This window comes from Lynx canadensis, chromosome A1 (assembly GCF_007474595.2).
Source record: "Lynx canadensis isolate LIC74 chromosome A1, mLynCan4.pri.v2, whole genome shotgun sequence".
NCBI classification, from domain to species: domain Eukaryota; kingdom Metazoa; phylum Chordata; class Mammalia; order Carnivora; family Felidae; genus Lynx; species Lynx canadensis.
This window is the reverse complement of record NC_044303.2, coordinates 172,147,081-172,166,458: the sequence shown is the minus strand read 5'-3', so window position 1 is coordinate 172,166,458 and position 19,378 is coordinate 172,147,081. Positions and strand designations below refer to the sequence as shown.

Sequence of the window (19,378 nt, the reverse complement as noted above, 5' to 3'; positions counted from 1 at the left end):
AGGGGTTGGTGAATTCGTGGAGATGCAGTGAGTGTTGCTCAGAGCCCCTTTCTCATACTTTGTCTTGTGCACGTCTTCCATTTGGCCATTCTTGAGCTTTTATAATGAACTGGTGATCTCGTAAGTAAACTGTTTCTCTGAGTTCTGAGAACCCCTCTAGCAAATTAATCTGACGAGGAGGCAATCTGGAGGGATTCAGCCCTTAACATGTGGGATCTGACATTATCTCCAGGTTGATAGCATGAGAATTGAGTTAAATTGCAGGCCACCCAGTCATTGTCCTCTGAGAATTGAATTGCTTGGTTAGGTGTTGGAAAAAAAACATTCAGTGGAGGCTCTTTTCTGTGGAGCATAGAGAAAGGAATAAAACCTGGCCCCTGATTTAGGGGGAACTTAGTCATATAAAAATAATAAAGCAGTTATGTCACACTTATTCAAAGCCAAGCACTGTGTTGAGCACTCTCTTTGTTTCATCTTTATTATTATTATTATTATTATTATTTAAATTTTTCATCTTGAGACTCCATGCCCAATGTGGAACCTGAACTCATGACCCCAGAGATCAAGAGTCTCATGCTCCATCAACTGAACCAGCCAGGCATCCCAAGCACTTTTTTAAAAATTATCTAATCTTCATATCCACTATATAAGTAGTTGGCGATACCTCTATTTTATTGTTGAGAAACCTGAGGCCCAGAGGGATTTACTAACTTGTCCAAGATCACACCATGGGTAAACTGGCAGAGCTGAGACATAAATGGACTTCCACTCTTGTAGACTTAGCCATTTTGTCAGGCTAGGGAGGTAAAAGATGTACTTACATGTGGGCAGGATGTATCAAGTGTCACAGAGTGGAACTCTGAAAAAGTTTATGTGCCCACTAGGATAATTTGCTTACGGCTGAGGGTAAAATCTATGATGTTATTGTGAAGCAAGTGGATTTTGAAGGCTGGCTAGATTAGGGCAGTAGATTTCACGCTGAGGTATGCAGCTCCTGGTGGTGAAGAGAGTACAGGAAGACTTTATTTTTTATTTTTATTTTTTATTTTTTAAGGGTATTTATTCATTTTTGAGAGAGGCAGGTGGAGCACACACACACCCCTGCAAGCAGGGGAGGAACAGAGTGAGACAGAGAGAAACCTAAGCAGGCTCTCTCTGCTGTCAGCACAGAGTCAGATGCGGGGCTTGATGTCACAAACCCTGAGATCAATACACGAGCTGAAATCAGGAGCTGGCCACCCAACTGGCTGAGCCACCCAGGTGCCCCAGGAGGACTTTCTTGAGGGTTGTGTGAGCACAGACGGGTTTGATTCAGTCGCATTTCAGATTCTCTTTCCTGACGGGAATCTGCCTGACTTAGTGTACTTGCTTTGCTGGCTCTTCTCTCCAGCCTGCCCTTTACCAGCGGACCATTTCCCATTGTCCGAAAGAAAGGCAGACCTTTTCCTCATCCAGAATCCATTACACTGTTTTGTCCTTAAATGTTAAAAACCTCCTGAGCTGGTGTTTGGAAACTAAATGGCCTTAATTATTAATGACTTCCTTTGCTAAGTCATTTCCTCATTTTTACTTTGGACAAAATTGGAGGAAGACCCAATTGATTTGTCACCTGATAGAGGATTTGAAATAATTTTAGGTATGTATCACTACTAGACACATAACTCTTAATTTCTTTACATACAACTCTACTTATTTATGTGAACAAGATTTCTCAGCGTTGAAATCTATCCAGATAAAAACAGGAATGGAATTATTGCCGACCTGTTTTATTCCAGCGCAAAATAATAGTCATGAAGGCATATGATCTATGTCCTTGTTGGGAAAACAAAACTACCTTGTTTATCTCATTAAGAATTACTTTCCAACAAAAGTTTACTTTTTACTCTTGTTTTTCAACATTATTTTGGTATACTAATAATCTATTAATAATTGTAATGGCTTAGTTCAGAAGATATTTTTAACACCTAGAGCTTTATAAAACTTAAATTTATTTCTATTTTTTGTCACTGAGACGTGAATAAAACTTTCAAGGGCTACAACATGTATTACTTTGGGATACATTTTTGGGAGGAGGTGGAATTTAAATGCAAATGCAAGGAGAATAAAGAATGCCATGAAATTTCCAAATGGAAACTCATTTCATGTAGTTTTAAAATGGGTGACTGTGGGTATCCAATTTCTATGGTATTTTCTTGCATTGGATATATTGAAAAGAGTTGTGACACAATTCCATTTTAAAGTGTCAATAGTTTCTGTATCCTGCAAATGACGTACTTCGGTATTGTTTCAACTTTTTTTTTTTAAATCAAGTGTACTTGACATAGACTATCCTATTAGTTTCAGGGGTACATCACAGTGATTTGGTATTTTTATACATTACTAAATGATCCCCATGATAAATCTAGTTACCATTTGTCACCATAAAAAGTTGGAACTATAAAACTTTTGATAAAAAATGTTTGATATCACCTTAGAAGCATGCACTAGGGGACAGTAGTTTTTCAGATTCTTTTGTACTGGGTAAAAAGCTCAAAGAACTCCAAGTTAAGACCTCCTAGATCTGAGCTCAAACTATGAGGCAGAAAAAAATATGAATTTTCTCAATTTTACCTTAGCTAAAGAAGCCTTTTTATTTTTATTTTTATTTTTTTTTATTTTTTTTTTAAAATTTTTTTTTCAACGTTTATTTATTTTTGGGACAGAGAGAGACAGAGCATGAACGGGGGAGGGGCAGAGAGAGAGGGAGACACAGAATCGGAAACAGGCTCCAGGCTCCGAGCCGTCAGCCCAGAGCCCGACGCGGGGCTCGAACTCCCGGACCGCGAGATCGTGACCTGGCTGAAGTCGGACGCTTAACCGACTGCGCCACCCAGGCGCCCCAAGAAGCCTTTTTAAAGCGGTTCTTACATATAATGATATGTACTTCATATTCTATTATACTTGCATCAAATAAAAACCTCTAAAGCAGGGATCTAGCATATTCCTGTGAAGCAGAACCAACTTGAGAGATGGAATGGTCCACCTGCTGCACCAGGTGAGATAAATTGACAGAAAATGACTTGGAGGGGCACCTGGGTGGCTCAGTCGGTTAAGCATCTGACTTCTACTCTGGTCATGATCTTGTGGTTTTCGAGTTCAACCCCCGTGTCGGGCTCTGTGCTGACATCTCAGAGCCTGGAGCCTGCTTCAGATTCTGTTTCCCTCTCTTTTTCTGCCCCCTCCCCACCATGATGTGCACGCATGCGCTCTCTCTCTCAAATAAATAAATATTAAAAATAAATTTAAAAAAAAGATGACTTGGAAAAGGTTTGCTGTGTGTTGCTCTAAATTGTGTGGTCCCCTTGAAGGGGTTGGGGGGAATGCAAGAGTACTGCCAGGATTGGATGTGAGCGTTTACTCAGTCTTCTTCCCTTGAATTGTGTCCTCCTATCACAAGAAGAAAACTTCGTATTTAAGAGATTTGCCACTTCTTAATTCCAGCCAGCCAGTCACAGATAGGTGTTGTCATTGAGCCCATGGGTGCTGAAAGGAAAGGTGGCACCCTTCTGCTGCTACCATGTCTCACAGCCCCTCCAGCATGCACAGGTGTAGATCACAAGTTCTTTAGCTAGAACGCTTTCATTCTACTCCGAGGACCTCAGGGACAGAGCAGATGACTTCGCAGGTTCAGAAGTGCCTTTCTTGTTTTTGAACCTGCCTTTCTGACCCACGAGGAAGGATGTCTGTGACACACTGTGTCTCTCTCAGTGTGTACTTTGGTAGCTCTGCCAAAGGAGCAGAGGATGCAATGCCTTCATTTCCACCCAGCTCACACTCCGAAGTTGATCATTTTGGTGATGAGGAAAGCAGAGGGATCCAGGAGAGTACTGGGTCAGGGAAGGAGAAATTGGAAGCAGACCAACCAGAGAAACGATCTTTCATGTGTAGACATATTTTCCTAGCATCTTTCTCCTCCACACCCAATTCTTTATAATCTAGCCTTCAGCTTTTTAGCAGAATGCCTTGTTTGATCTTGCAGTTGACATGTAGCAAAATCAGTGTCTTAAAAGTCTCTATGTTTTTGCTAAAGCAGTAACTGCTTAAATACCACCCTTGGGCTTTTTGAATGAAGAAACTCTTAAAAAAGCAGGAATCTGGCTGCCTGTTTGGGATGAATGGGCTGATGTCAGGCATTTGAACTTTAAAGAATTAGCCACTAGATGATGAAACACTTCTATTTTCCAAATTTTGTGTTTCAAGATTCAGTTTTGTTTTGCCTAATTTAATGAGTGGCTGTTTTGCCAAATTCTCCTGTTTGACCATAATTTGTGGTGTTAGAAAAAAATGTCTTATTTTGCTAACTTGCTATGCTTTCTGCCATTTTTTCCATAGTACTCAGTCTAAAGTTGGTGAAACCAAGGCATAGTGACTTTGTACTGTCACTGTAACAACTATAACATTAAACTGTATCTCCAATTAAAAGCTCATTCTTAATTCATGAATATCACATTTCTTATGATAAATCGTGGGGTTAGGCAATATGAAATCAGATGAGTTTTACTGGAACCTAATACATAATCTGTTGCATTGGGAACAGTTGTAATCTGCCCTGATTGTCTTAAGCATCAGATACAGGTTTTTTATCTTTTAATTTAGATAAGAAAATGTGAATAAATTGGATAAAATTTAACCTAAAAGTTTACAAATTTATCATATTTGAGTGTTCTTAAAATGAAATCATTTATATATTGAAATCCTGCTTTACTAATTGGCTATTTGTCCTTCCCCTCATATAACAGAATAAGGCATTGTCACTTGCTTAGAAAAATCTTTTTTCACTTAATGTCACACATTTATCCTCATGCCTACTCTGAAATTAAAAGCATTGGCAACATTTAAATGACATCAAAAGTTTAATTTAGGTTGATAGGTGTCAAATTGAGCTACAAATTTTGTGAGATTCCTAATACTATTAAAATGCAAAGTGTTTTTGTAACTGAAAATCCGTGCATATCCATCACCAAATTTTGACATCACAGGAATGACTTTTAAGAATTTCCCCCAGATCAAGTAGCTAAATAGATCCTGGGAAAGTTGATTTTGCTTCTGACAGCCACTCTTCCTGAATTGAAGGCAAGGGTCATTTAAGACGAGGGCACTCAAACGTGAACAGAGCCAAACCACACAAAAGCCTGGTCATGGTCTGATGCACACAAGCTTGAAACGTTCACATATAACATGTTAAAAAACGAACAAGGAAGGTACCGTAAAGCATCGGACACTGGCATTGCGGTGTTGTGTAAACTGTAGAGAACTGTGTGGACCCATATTAACCTATAGTGACTAACAGTCCAGAGACAAAAATGATGACAGGACCTAGATTTGGGTCCTTAGGAAACTATAGCAATCCCCTGATTAGCTTACTTTACCAAATGTGACTAGCCTCCTGAAATAAAGCCCATTGTCCTTTTTATAAAAAAATTTTTAATTTTAGAACACAAGTTGGGGAGAGGAGCAGAGAGAAAATCTTAAGCAGGCTCCACACTGAGGGTGGGGCTCAATCCCACAACACTGGGATCATGACTTGAGCTGAAATCAGGAGTCAGACACCCAGCCAAGTGAGCCACGCAGGCACCCCAAAGCCCATTGTTTTTTTAATGTGAACAATATATATAATGAATTGGATGCCTCTAACTGTGTAAATGGTCTTGCTAGCATTAACATTAAGAATAAAATATAGGGGCCCCTGGGTGGCTCAGTTGAGCGTCCTACTTCGGCTCAGGTCATGATCTCACAGCTCGTGAGTTCGAGCCCCACGTCAGGGTCTGTGCTGACAGCTCGGAGCCTGGAGCCTACTTCAGATTCTGTGTCTCCCTCTCTCTCTGCCCCTAACCCACTCGCATCCTGTCTCTCTCTCTCTCTCAAAAATAAAATAAACATTAAAAAAATAAAATACAGATTTACGAGGCACCTTAATAACCATATGCCAATAACTGATCTCTTATAGATCGTCTGTAGTCATCATTTAAAAGAATAGTGAGTTATGGCAGAAGGTAGCTTTCAGAACTCTAAAAAGTAGCCTAGTCCTGTGGGATATGGCTACATGTCCCTTGTGTTGCACTTCACATACAGGTTTTTTTTGAACTTAGTTTTGACACTTCTACAAAATAGCATCATTATCCTGAATTTTCCCTTCTAGTGGAAAAAATAGAAGCGAATACATCCTTTATAGCAGACCTTCACTGATACCCCACCATGTGTAAAGCACTGTGTTAACAGTCATGAAGCAGTACAGTGATGCATCCTTCATTTTATTAAGATTTTGATGCCTTATTAACTTTTATTAATAATTTAAAAATAATTTAAAAATACGTTTTATGAAATATATACATAATTCATGTTTCTAGATATTTTGGATGGTAAACAACTGTTTGGCTTTATCTAAAAGAAAGAATTGCTCCAAATGGAGTGATTTATGCAGTGTAGTAAAATTGCCCTCAATGTTTTATTTCTTAAAGTGGATAGTGGTTAAACAGTCATTCATTTTATAGTACTTTGTTAAACTGTTCATATTTCACGTGTGTGTGTGTGTGTGTGTGTGTGTGTGTGTGGTCCATTATAACACAGTGAAAAAGGAGTGGGAGAAAAAGATTTTTTCCAACCTGAAAATATCTCCTAGGACACTGCCTAAAATTCCGTTGTGATCAATTAAGTATTTTAGTTAATATTTGGCTTTCCTTTTTCCTCTTTAAAATGGAACTGTTGGGGTGCCTGGGTGGCTCAGTTGGTTAAGCATCTGACTTGTGATTTCAGCTTAGGTCATGATTTTAGGCTCATGAATTTGTGTGTCCTGCATTACCCTGAGTCAGGCTCTGCGCTGAGAGCAGGGAGCCTGCTTGGAATTACCTCTCTCTCTCCCTTTCTCTCTGCCCCTCTCTCTAAACAAACAAACAAACAAACAAACATTAAAAAATTTAATGAGATAGAACTATTGCGTGGCCAATAATACATGAAAACACTAGCCTTTTAGTGTGATGGGTTTGTCAGCTCACCTCTTCTCTGTAGTGCAAGCATCTGAGCTAATGTAGATGGGATGATTCTGAAAGGTGGTTTGATAAGGGGGGAAGAAGCTTGGGAAAGGAAAATAGTAGTGCATGTCAGCAACATGGAAAGTCAGTAAATCTCAATAACGTGTAACCTTTCTCACCTTTGCAGATTTCAGTAACCCAACACAACCTAGCTTTACTGAATTGCCTAGCTTTCTTCTCAAATCGTAGTGTGACAACATATCACTAATTTGATCTAATTAGTTAAAATACAGTGTTCTAAAAGTATAGTTATTACTTTTAAGTGCATCTTTAGCAACATAAAGAAAGCTAATAATTATTGCCTAATTAGGGCTTTTTAAAGAATGCTACATCCACAAATAGAAAAGAGTAATTTATAGTTAGCATATGAATGTTATATGAGGGATACTTCAGAAGTGCTCCCAGTAAGTTAGTGCTTGTAAGTAGCATTTGTGTGTAGTCTGTAAGTAGCCTGTAGTCTGTTTTCCTTATGAGACTTTTAAGACCCTATTATTAAAGAGAAAGGGAATACATATCTACAGGTTTTTAGTTAGTAGTCACTGTTTTGAATATAAAAGAACCATGAATTATATTGTATTACTGCCAATACCTTATTTATTTATGCTGTGTATATGAGAGTCCTGTGACTGTTAGCAAAATAGTCCTGACAGTCACATAATTTATTTTGAAGAAGTCTTGCTAAACTGTTTCTGAATGTCTGAGAGACAGCACATATGTGATTTTTTCCCTGAAATTCTTTTTAAAAAATTTTTTAATGTTTTATTTTTGACAGAGAGAGAGAGAGAGAGAGACAGAGCATGAGCGGGGGAGGGGCAGAGAGAGAGGGAGACACAGAATCCGAAGCAGGCTCCAGGCTCTGAGCTGTCAGCACAGAGCCCGACGCGGAGCTCGAACTCACCACGAGATTATGACCTGAGCCAAAATCAGACTGAGAGAGAGAGAGAGAGAGAGAGAGAGAGAGAGAGAGAGAATGAGCAGGTGAGGGGCATAGAGAGGGGGGAACAGAGGGTCCAAAGCAGGCTCTGTGCTGACAGCAGCAAGCCCGATGTGGGGCTCGAACTCACAAAATGCGAGATCATGACCTGAGCTGAAGTCAGATGCTTAACTGACTGAGCCATGCAGGTGCCTCTACCTGAAATTCTTTTGGAAAAACATCCATCTTGTGTTCATTTCAAAAATTATTTGGATAGTGTAGATAACCAGATATTGGTTTGTTTAGAAAGTATGTACACATACATCATTTAAAATTTAGCTATTTGGGGCGCCTGGGTGGCGCAGTCGGTTAAGCGTCCGACTTCAGCCAGGTCACGATCTCGCGGTCCGTGAGTTCGAGCCCCGCGTCGGGCTCTGGGCTGATGGCTCAGAGCCTGGAGCCTGTTTCCGGTTCTGTGTCTCCCTCTCTCTCTGCCCCTCCCCCGTTCATGCTCTGTCTCTCTCTGTCCCAAAAATAAATAAACGTTGAAAAAAAAAATAAAATTTAGCTATTTGAAAATATTCCTGGATTTATTTATCTACCTGTTTATTAATTTTTCAGAAGATTCAGGTAGGGGCACCTGCATGGCTCGGTCAGTTAAGCATCTGACTTCAGTTCAGGTCATGATCTCGCGTTTTGTGAGTTCGAGCCCCACATCGGGCTTGCTGCTGTCAGCACAGAGCCTGCTTTGGACCCTCTGTTCCCCCCTTTCTATGCCCCTCACCCGCTCATTCTCTCTCTCTTTCTCTCTCTCTCTCTCTCTCTCTCAAATAAACATTAGGGGGAAAAAAGATTCAGATGGATGGAAACGTGATAAGCACCTTCACTTGCTCTGAGGTGATTGGTTATTAGACTAAGAAAAGACTAATCAGTCTAAAGAGATGAGAAGTGGAGCAAACCTGGGTTTACTCTTAGGCTAGTCACACAGGACTTGGGTTCACATTATGTTCACCTTTACTTAGTGCTGCTTCCATTCATGTTATTAACACTGGGTATTGGGCTCTCTGCTGTGTTCTGTCTTCCCCCCCTCCCCCGCCACAGCCTGGGATACAGCCCTAGGTACATGAAGGTCCCTTCATTTATGTTATAAATTCGTAATAGCTGCTGAAACAATACCACATTTTTTAAAAGTTTATTAGGAACAATAAAAATATTAATGTTGGTGCACACCCACTGTCTAGAGCACAAATGAATCAATCCTTCCTGCCACTGTCTCAGGGTCACACCACATGGAGTTCACATTTGAGAAGCAGCTCCATCTCGGATCTGTGCCTGCAACTTAGGGAGTCTGCCCTTGGAATTTTTATTAATGGTCATGGCAAAATAGACAATGACCAGCTAGTGCCAATGTCTGATAGCACATGGGGTGATTCAGGGGAACTGGTTTTTGTCCCATTCGTCATATCTGGTGAAATTTTCTGTAGGCTCCAGACTAACTTTCTAATGCCTGGATTCTGAATGTTGCTCCGACATGAACTTACCTTTAATGTTTTTAATATATCTTCAGTCTTACCTTTCCATTTCAGAATTCCAGAATAGGAACAAAATTCAGATATTGAATCCATGTCAAATTCCTTATAGTGATCGTTTTTGGAGCTGTTAATTGAAACCACTGTTTTCTCTGTCCAAGGTGTATTCATTACTGTTTATTTTTCCTGATGAGTAGTCAAACGTGCCTCCAAGTGTTCTAAAGAGTGTGTCTCTCCCAGCGGACCCTTAATTTTGAACTGTTTGAGGGTAGGGTGCAGGTGGCACATGGAAACCTATGTAAGGTGGTTTAGAGCTAATGTCTGGCACCAGACTGCTGGTTTGCAAAGCTGGTCCCACCACTCATGAGCTGTAGGACCTTGGGAAAGGCCCATTTTTCTTATCTTTAACGATGGGGATAATATTAACCTTTTAGGATTATTTTGAAGATTATATGAGTAAATAGACATGAAGTGCTTGGGATAGCAACTGATACATAGTAAGTGCTCAATAAATATTAGCTCTTAATAGTATTACAACCTCACTTCATGGCTCAAAAACTATCAGTGGTTAGTGGTGATTACTATTAGGATCAAAGGACTTGAACTCTGGACATACTTCTGCAAGATGCCACTTTGAAGAAAACAACCTGCATGTCACCTAGAGTTAATTGAACAAGGACTTTGGGGGTCCCCTTGCTGGTTTTTCCTGCACTTCCCAGAGTGAGGTGCATGGCACTTGAGAGGAGCCGTCATCATCAGTGCCCATGTGTCACTTCCCCTGCAGACTTAACAGCCTCCCTTCTGAGAATGGGATCCAGACTTCCTCGATGGGCCTAGACACTTCACTTACCTTTATTTGAATCATGATTTCCAACATTGTGTCTGCCGGGGGCTCCCTCTGCTGGTGCATCTAGCCTGTATGCAAATATGTGGAATAGTAGCTTTTAAACAGTCAGTTTTAGGCTTTTAGGGATGTTTGCAAAAAAAAACACATTTGAAAACTTTTTTTTTCCCCATGTGAGTGATAGAAATCACATCTATATTACTCTTTTTTTTTGCCATTTACATTATAAGTTGAAATATTTTTGGTCTGATTTAGAATGGGGACTATCATGGCATGCCAAAAAACAGTAATTTCTTCACAATGTGGTTATCAGGGATTGGTTATTAGGTCTTACATACCAGTGTATAGTGCTAAATATCTTAGAATCCTCTTTTAGTAGTCTAAATATCCATGAAGTGGGGACTTAGTTAACTCTTAAAGTTTCAAAAGGGCCCATTTTAAAGTGGTGTCATATCCTAGACCCTCTTGGACACGATTATGTATTAAAGGCTCAGTACATGTCAGAAAATGGTACCTAAGATTTACTGGGTGATTCATTATTTATTTAGAATTATAATTTATCAATAAAATGTGCCACGATGTCCCTGAAGTTGGAGTTTAAAATAACTTCTTGTCTCCTTTTGTTTTTCTCACCACTGTCTCTTTTCTTCCATCTTTCCTTCCCCCTCTTTGCTCCTAGGATCAAACAGCGTCAATCGAGTAACAGGAAACATGGAAAATGGAGAAAATGAAGGAACAACTCAAATCACTGCACCTTCACCAATAAAAAGGTCAGTCAGTTAACAGAAAGAACATACTACTGTGTGCTGTCACAAAAATGCTTTTTCCTGTTGGCAAGGTTAAGAATCTCTTTCCTTTGATAGTTAATACGTTTGATCGAAATAGTCTGCGAGAAAGAATACCTGAAAGATGCCAGTGGAATAGAAACATCAGGACCTGCCTCTCTCATTTGAAGGAAATGCTCCTGCTGGCATGGTGAACTCTCAGTCTGTGATCTGCATTCTCAGCAGCCCAGGGAAAATTCCACGTGCTTTTTAAAATGGCATGATATAATGGACTTACTCAGAGGGACCTGTGAAATAAAGTAGATGATATTCATGTTTAATGTGCTGTGTTCATTACCGTGGTGCACTGAACTGTGGCCCTGGAAAGAGGGTTTATAGCATTTAGAGGCACAGGGCTTCAGAAGTCAGTGATTGCATATGTATGAAGAGTTGTCATGGTCCTCTGCATCAATTTTCCCAGCAGCAATCCCCAGCAGAAAGACTTTCTCTCAATATATTACATGGATTGTTTCCATGAAAGATCAGCCTTGTTCTCTGTTAAGACGCTGTTTCCGCGTCAGTTTTTCCTATCTCCAATTATGTTCACGGACCAGCATTTGAGAAATACAATGAGCAGCTTTCATCAGCTCACTTTGTCTATAGAGATAGCTCCCTACATCATGGAGAAATCCAAGCAGTCAGAAATATGTGACCTTGACAGACTTCTTTGATCACCGACTCCATCTTTTGTTAGTAAATAATGGTGTCTTCATTCACCTAGATTGAGGAATACAGTTTATAATATCCTAGCAAAATAACTGTAAGATACGAGAATTCTCAGAGTTGCGGTGTTTTCCTCAGGGTTTTGCCTACAGTTTCTTTTGTTTAGTTCCAGGACACTCCCTTCATAGATTCTTTTTGGAATGACAGGTTCTTTGCCTTTGCATACGCTAGAGTTGACTGTGTTTGCCTTAGCCTCACAGCTGTGGCTAGAGCGTCAGCTTAATCTGTATGTACAGGGTACGCTTATGGTAAGTCCAACAGAAGAACAGTAATCTGGCATGAAATTCAGATCCCAAGCCTTTTTAGAATGTACAGAAGGAGTTCAATCCCCTTTACAACTGCATTCTTGCCGATAGGACTGATACCTGAAGGGCGGCCAGATTTTCCCACTCAAGCTCCAGATGAGAAATGGCTTAGGGAGTGAATGCAATTAATTAGCCACCCAGGATTTCATTATTCTTTAACTTTCGCCTGCTCTCCCATTTCCCCTTTCATCTCCCAACTGAATTTCTCAATCTCCCTTTTCTCTTTTCGCTTTTGCTTTCTGATTTATTAAACACACACACTTTCTACTGGTGTATTACGTGTCTACCATATTTATTACTTCTCCTCATTTCAAAAGTAAGATTTTACTTCGGGCATTTGATTTTCAAAAGATTACTTAATTTTGATCAAAATAATATATTGGTCAAAAATAAAACCTACATACTATATGCTAATGCAATGAGTTAAGTGCCTTTGTCAAATCTGTAATTTTTTAGGTTTTTTTTAAAGTTTATTTATTTGGAGAGGGAGAGGGAGTATGTGCATGTGTAGAGGAGGGGCAGAGAGAGAGAGAGAGAGCACAATCCGGGGAGGAGTAGAAAGGGAGAGAGAGAATCCCAAGCAGGCTCCACACTGTTAGCACAGAGCTGGATGTAGGGCTTGAACTCAAGACCTATGAAATCATGACCTGAGCTGAAATCAAGAGTCAGAAACTTAACCAACTGAGCCACTCAGGTGCCCCAGGCTTATATGAATTCCCTATGGGTATAGTATGCTAAGATACAAGTTTATTTTCCTTTTTGAAATGACCTTGTCATTTGTTGCTCTTTCTTCTTTGTTGACTCTTACAAAGAACCCTGCTGTGACTGTTCAAGGACAGTTATGTAGAGGATTCCTCAAAAAGCCAGGGTTCAATGTGGATTGGGAGTTAAGCAGCTCTCTTTTTCTGAGGCTGAGACTCCCAGGAAATAAGAGGTAATACACCTCCCCTCTGCCACTGGTGGCCCCAGGCTTTTCTCTGTGTCTGCCCATGTGTGTCTAAAAAAATTTGTTTGGCTTGAATAACAACTCAGTTATATTTACATTCTTAGGCAGAAAGACGATACTAGGTCAGGAAACAGCATTTAAAAGTCATTCTGATTTGGAAGGAGGAAGCCAAGATATGGCGGAAGCGGGGGACTGCGAAAGGTCAATTTGGGTACCATGAGCCTGTCCAGAGCTGACCAACCTGCATAGATTTAGACCCATGTGCAGAGCTGAAAAGAGGCAGTAAGCCCCATGAGCCCCAATACCCCAGCTTTCCTTCCTTTTCAGCTTTCTTCTTTTCTTGCCTTAACACTTGCCCTAGCTTCCTTCAGGTAGACTCTCCTTAAAGTTCCTTAAGAGTGGATGACCTGGCTTTTGTTGACTTAAAGCAGTAATACTAGAAAAAAAGGTGGAGGGGAGACCCAAAAGTACTTGCTGGAGACATGAATTTTTTTAGGCCACCACTTCGTATTCTTTTTGAAAAATATTTATTTATTTATCTATTTATTTATTTATTGAGACAGAATGCATGTGAGAGCGCACAGGCGGGGAGGGCAGAGAGGGAGGCACAATCTGAGGCAAGCTGTCAACACAAGGCCCGATGCAGGGCTTGAACTCACGAACCACAAGATCATGACCTGAGCCAAAGTTGGATGCTTAACTGAGTCACCCAGGCACCCCATTTTTGGAATGAGTCACGAGTATAAATAAAACACATTTTAGGGTTGTCTGGTGGACCAGTTGGTTAAGCAACCAACTTTGGCTCAAGTCATGATCTCATGGTTCATGGGTTTGAGCCCTGTGTCGGGCTCTGTGCTGACAGCTCAGAGCCTTAGAGCCTGAGCTTTGGATTCTGTGTCTCCCTCTCTCTCTATCCTTCCCTCACTTGTGCTCTGTCTCTGTCTCTCTCTCTCTCTCTCAAAAATAAATAAACGTTAAAATATTTTTTTAAAGACTACATTTTAAAACATTTTGTTAAACAATTTCACTGAAGAAGTAAGTTAACTCCCATTTATTCTCTAGTTAATTTCTTTTCTTTTCTTTTCTTTTTTTTAAATTAAAGCTTTAAGAAAGCAAAGAATGAGAACAGCCCTGATATCCAAAGAAACAAATCTCATGCACCATGGGAAGAAAATGGCCCCCAGAGGTAAAGAGAATCATTGTTTTTCTGAAGGAGAACAGTTGAAGTGGGATTAGCAATTGCAGCTCATTAAATAAGGGAATCCAACTGCTTTGTGGCTGGGTATTACTAGCTATGGACATGGCAGTCAGATTCCTAAATCAGCATGACTGGGAACTTCTGAAGTAGAAATCAACAGGATATATCCTAACATGAAACTTTCTCCTGGAAAGATAGGAAGAGAAAGCAGTGTGTATTAAGAAACTGCTTGAAAGGTCATTATGATGGTTTAGAATAAGAGAGTATATTTCTGAACTCCAAATGACATACTAATGATAATTTCCCCTCTTTTATTTGTATTTTACTTTATTTTATTTTATTTATTTTGAGAGAGAGCACATGCGAGAGCAGGGGAGGGGCAGAGAGAGAGAGGGAGAGAGAGAATCTCAAGCTGGCTCTGTGCTGTCAGCAGATAACCTGACACGGGGCTCAAACTCTTGGCTGTAAGATCATGACCTGAGCCAAAGTCAGATGCTTAACCTACTGAGCCACCCAGGTGCCTCTTACCTCTCTTTTCTTTGAATAAATCTGGTCAGCAAAGAGAGCTGGATGCCCTTGATCCAGTATTCCCCTGAGAGTATGAATACTTGTGTAGATCTGGGCTGGGGTGTCTGCTCCTCCAAGCCCTCTTCGAGCATTGTTGACCATTCCTCTCCCACTCCAGCGGACTCTACAACTCTCCCAGTGACCGCATGAAATCCCCGAAGTTCCCCTCCTCGCGTCGCCGAAACCCCTCCTGTGGGAGCGATGACTCTGTACAGCCGACAAGGAGGAGGTGAGCTGAACATTACCACTTGATTTTTAGTTTTCAACAGGAAGTCTGGGTCCCAGTTACTTTTTTACCACAAGTTATTCTCATAATATCATGATGGTCTCCTCAGGATAACAGAAAGCTTATGTTCTATTGAGATAAAGCATTTCTTTTTAAACAGAGTTTCAGAGAATAATTTCATAAAATACTGATAGGAACTTGCTTTCTGTATTGCTATTAAGACTGATAAGTTAAAAAAATATATATTATGTACATATTTTAACAATATATTATATGGTATGTATAAATATATAACATATATAATATATAAATGATCATTTTAATATATAAAAGATACTTAATGTTCTGACCTGAGAGGACAAAATTACGTTTATAGGTAGATCTTAGCTGAGGCTTGGTGCTCTGTTTTCCAGACTGATGTTGTTGTGTAAATTTTAACAAAGCCCCTTTCCGAACACAGAGAAAATGGATGCTGTTACATTTTACCCAGCAGGTCAGGTTGTTTTTGTGATTATATTTGTGTGTACTTCATTAAAAAAAAGAAAGTCCATATCTAGAAGTTTTGGACTCTCTGAAAAGTATGCTGGGCAATGTAACAGGTCTGAGAAAAGACCTAGAAATGACTAACCAGTGAAATTCATTTCATTCCTACATCACAGAGACTGTGTTTCACTTTGAGTGCCTGCATACTGGTATTTTATAGGTGACTTTTATACTTACGGGAAGTTCAGGTCATGTTCTCAGATAACCATCATGATCACCGTGGATCTGGAAAGCAGAAGACCTTCTTTATTCTGTGCCCTTGTTGATACTTGCTAGTTCATCCCATTTGATTTCCTTCCACTTCTGCCAGTTTCCCAGAGTCTTGTTCCCCAGCTTTCTCAAACCAGGTCCGGCTTCAATGAAATCTTTAGGTGGTTAAGGAGACAAAGGTCAATAACACTTTCATCTACTAGGTAGGAAAGGCAGAGCTAAATCATGACCACCAGTGATTAGATAGAATAAAGGAATAATAGTTGGCATTTATCATGGTCCAAGTACTGAGCAAAATTGCTTGCTACATATTATCTGATCCTTGTAATAACCCTATAGAAATGGGCATATGTATCAGTCACTAGGCATTGCCAGCAGAGAGGGATTAATGTGGGGAATTGCACACAAGTGTGAGAAGCATTGAAGGAACAGAAGGCAGGGAGGGTGCACCCCTGAGATACGGATGCTATACTGCCCCTGGGCTGACAGGATTAAAGGAGAGTGGGGTATTACTTGGAGATCAAAAACTGTGTCCACCTTTGAGCTGGCCTTCATGAATCTGTGCTCGTTGCTCATGTTGTTGTGGGCACCACTACTGTAGCAACTGCTGTTGCTGTCCCTGCTAGAGGTGCCACTGCTGTAGCTAATGCTATGGGGCTCCCACTGCTCAGGAGTGCAAGCATGAATGCACAGGGATGTCAGAAGCATACCTGCCTCCAGATCTCACTTGGGTGTCTCTCTAAGTGGAACCCAGCTGGCAAAGGAGTCTGGGAAAATAGTTTTCAGGCTTCTAGTCTTTTTTTTTTAATGTTTGTTTGTTTATTTATTTATTTAAATGTTTTATTTATTTTTGAGATAGAAGGAGACAGAGCATGAGCAGGGGAGGGGCAGAGAGAAAGGGGGACACAGAATCTGAAGCAGGCTCCAGGCTCTGAGCTGTCAGCACAGAGCCCGACGTGGGGCTCGAACTCACGGACTGTGAGATCATAACCTGAGCTGAAGTCAGACGCTTAACCGACTGAGCCACCCAGGCGCCCCTAATGTTTATTTATTTTTGAGAGAGAGAGAGACAGAGTGAGAGCAGGGGAGGGTTGGAGAGAGAGGGAGACACAGAATCCGGAGCAGGCTCCAGGCTCTGAGCTGTCAGCACAGAGCCTGATGTGGGTCTCGAACTCACGAACCATGAGATCATGACGTGAGCCGAGGCTAGATGCTTAACCACCTGAGCCACCCAGGTGCCCCTCAGGCTTCTAGTCTTGACAAAACAAGGGAGATTATTGATGGGTTTGGATGGGCTAAGTACCAATGGAAAATACCTGGCCCAGATGAGAAAACAGAGGCTAGGGGGAGGTAAGGTAGCTGTCCTTTGTGACACACCTGGGTTTGGATACAGATCTATATGTCTGAAAAAGGCAGGGATATTAATCATCATTTAAGTAAAGCAGGAGGAAAGATTTCCCTATTAAGGATTGGTTCAACATGGACAACGCTTAAAACCAAGGCAATACCACTGGGAGATACTTTAGAGTGCCTCTGTGTTTTGAGAGGGTATGGGTAGTGAGAACTACTAAATATATTAAGAATTTGGCACTGCATGATTATTGTTAAAGACACAGGTTTGTATAGTTTTTCGTCCTTAATTGCTAGTGTACTTTGACAGCATTCCCTGTATAAAATTATTGTATATGTTGAGCAGATGGCCATTTTGATTTTAATACACTTGGAAATGAATTTATCAAGTTTTGCTAAAATATACCAAAATTTACATTTTTTTTCTCAAACTAATTGCTTGCAATAGTCTGGAGTATATACATTCTGAAATCTAGACTTAATGACTTCTATATTGAGATACATTTTCTGTTGGCTTCCTGTGAAGTACAGACAAGTAATTGTGGTGAGTGGATACAGGGTCCTTTCATTGACACAGTCCAGGGGAAAGACTGTTTTGATTCATAGGGAAGAGAATCTTGTTGTCTGAGCGGCCGTAGAGCCTTCTGTCCAGTTATGTGTATCACTTGAAAGGTCTTTTATTGGGCATGTGTGTTTTGAGACTAGCCATTGCTACATGTGGGCAAAGAAGAGCTAAAGCTCATTCTTTGTTTCTTTCCACTGTAAATGCCCTCTGAGTGTCCCTGTCCTTGTCAGTCTTGTTTTATCTTCACAGATATTTACCTTGCCCCTGGGCACAAATCCTTACATGGCTAGAGTAACTCTGGCATTTAAAACTGAGATTTGTGGAAAGCATAGAAGAATCTCAAGAACTTAAATTTAATAACCGGATTCTGTTATTCTATTTTGTAATGGATGCCAGAATAACATGTTTTATAGAAGATATCAAAATTTTATATTTTGCCAGTTGTTTGTCATTAGATGAGTACATCTGTCAAATTCTGGATGAGGTTAGAACACTGACCCTTAACCTTTTTTGGGTGAGAGGACTCTGAGAATCTAATGAAACGTTGGATCATTCCTTAGGGGGGAAAAGTACATAATTAGATATACGTACACACTTTCATGTAATTTTCATGGTTCATGGAGATCCTGAAGCTGCTTTAAATATTCCTGTTCTAGAAAAAGAAAGCCAGCCTACCTTCTGACAATACAGTTTTCACCCATATCCATCTTTACACTCAGAAATATTTATTGAGTGCCTACTTTATGTAGGCACTGTGTTAAATATCACCCAAGAGAGTCCCTGCGCTTTGGGAGTTTACAGTTTGTTGAGAAAGAAATATGTGAATCATATAAATGCATGTGCACTTCAGACTTTTATATATTCTTGACGGACAGTTATGTGGTGCTTTGGGGTGTTTTAGAAAACTTTTTATTGAAACCTAACATGCATACGGAAAAGTACACGTGTCCCAAGAGTAACCACTTGATAACTTTGATCATCCAAATACCTGTATAACCAGGACTATTAGGGGAAGTTTTGCTGAGTTGATGAGTCAGGGAGGCCAGGGAAAGGTTCCCAGAGGCTGGATTTTTGAACTGGAATATGAGACAAAAGTAGGCAAAGAGAGCTGGAGGAGTTAGCATGCACGGAAGCTTTGGAAGCCTCTGGAAGGGAGTGGGGAACATTCATGAGAAGGCTTACCGGCTGCTAGTGTTGCTCAAGCATAAAGAGTGAACAGAAAAGTGTTAGAAATGAGTCCAGAGAGAAAACACCTCTTAGGACACTTGAGCCTTGTTGAGGATGTGGGTTGTTAGACCAGTAGGTTTTAGAAGGGGGTTATAACAAGATCACATTGGTATCACGTAAAGATGAGCTTTCTTGTCCTATGGAGCAAGGGTGGATGAGGGCAGTAGTGGAAAGAGAGAGCCTGGCAGCAGGCTACTGTGCAAGCCCTGGTGAAGGCTAATGGGAACTTGGGCCAAGATGGTGATGTGAAGATTTAAGGAAGTGGGTGGTTTTGAGACCCATCGGGAGGGTTGGGAGGATCGATATGAGGGGTGAAGGAGTGATAGATGTGAGGAATGAAA

The 19,378-nt window shown here is 40.5% G+C and overlaps 1 protein-coding gene across 3 annotated transcripts in view; it reads left to right on the top strand.

Annotated features, from left to right (window-relative positions):
- EPB41L4A (erythrocyte membrane protein band 4.1 like 4A) overlaps positions 1–19,378 on the top strand; it is a 255,409-nt gene that overhangs the window by 196,431 nt on the left and 39,600 nt on the right. For 2 of the 3 annotated variants that reach the window (XM_030326289.1, XM_030326309.1), the window contains exons 13-15: positions 11,033–11,123; positions 14,254–14,337; positions 15,035–15,145. In XM_030326289.1, coding sequence (XP_030182149.1) covers positions 11,033–11,123; positions 14,254–14,337; positions 15,035–15,145 — 286 coding nt within the window. The remainder of the gene's footprint in view (positions 1–11,032; positions 11,124–14,253; positions 14,338–15,034; positions 15,146–19,378) is intronic. The other variant, XM_030326299.1, reaches the window with a different exon arrangement.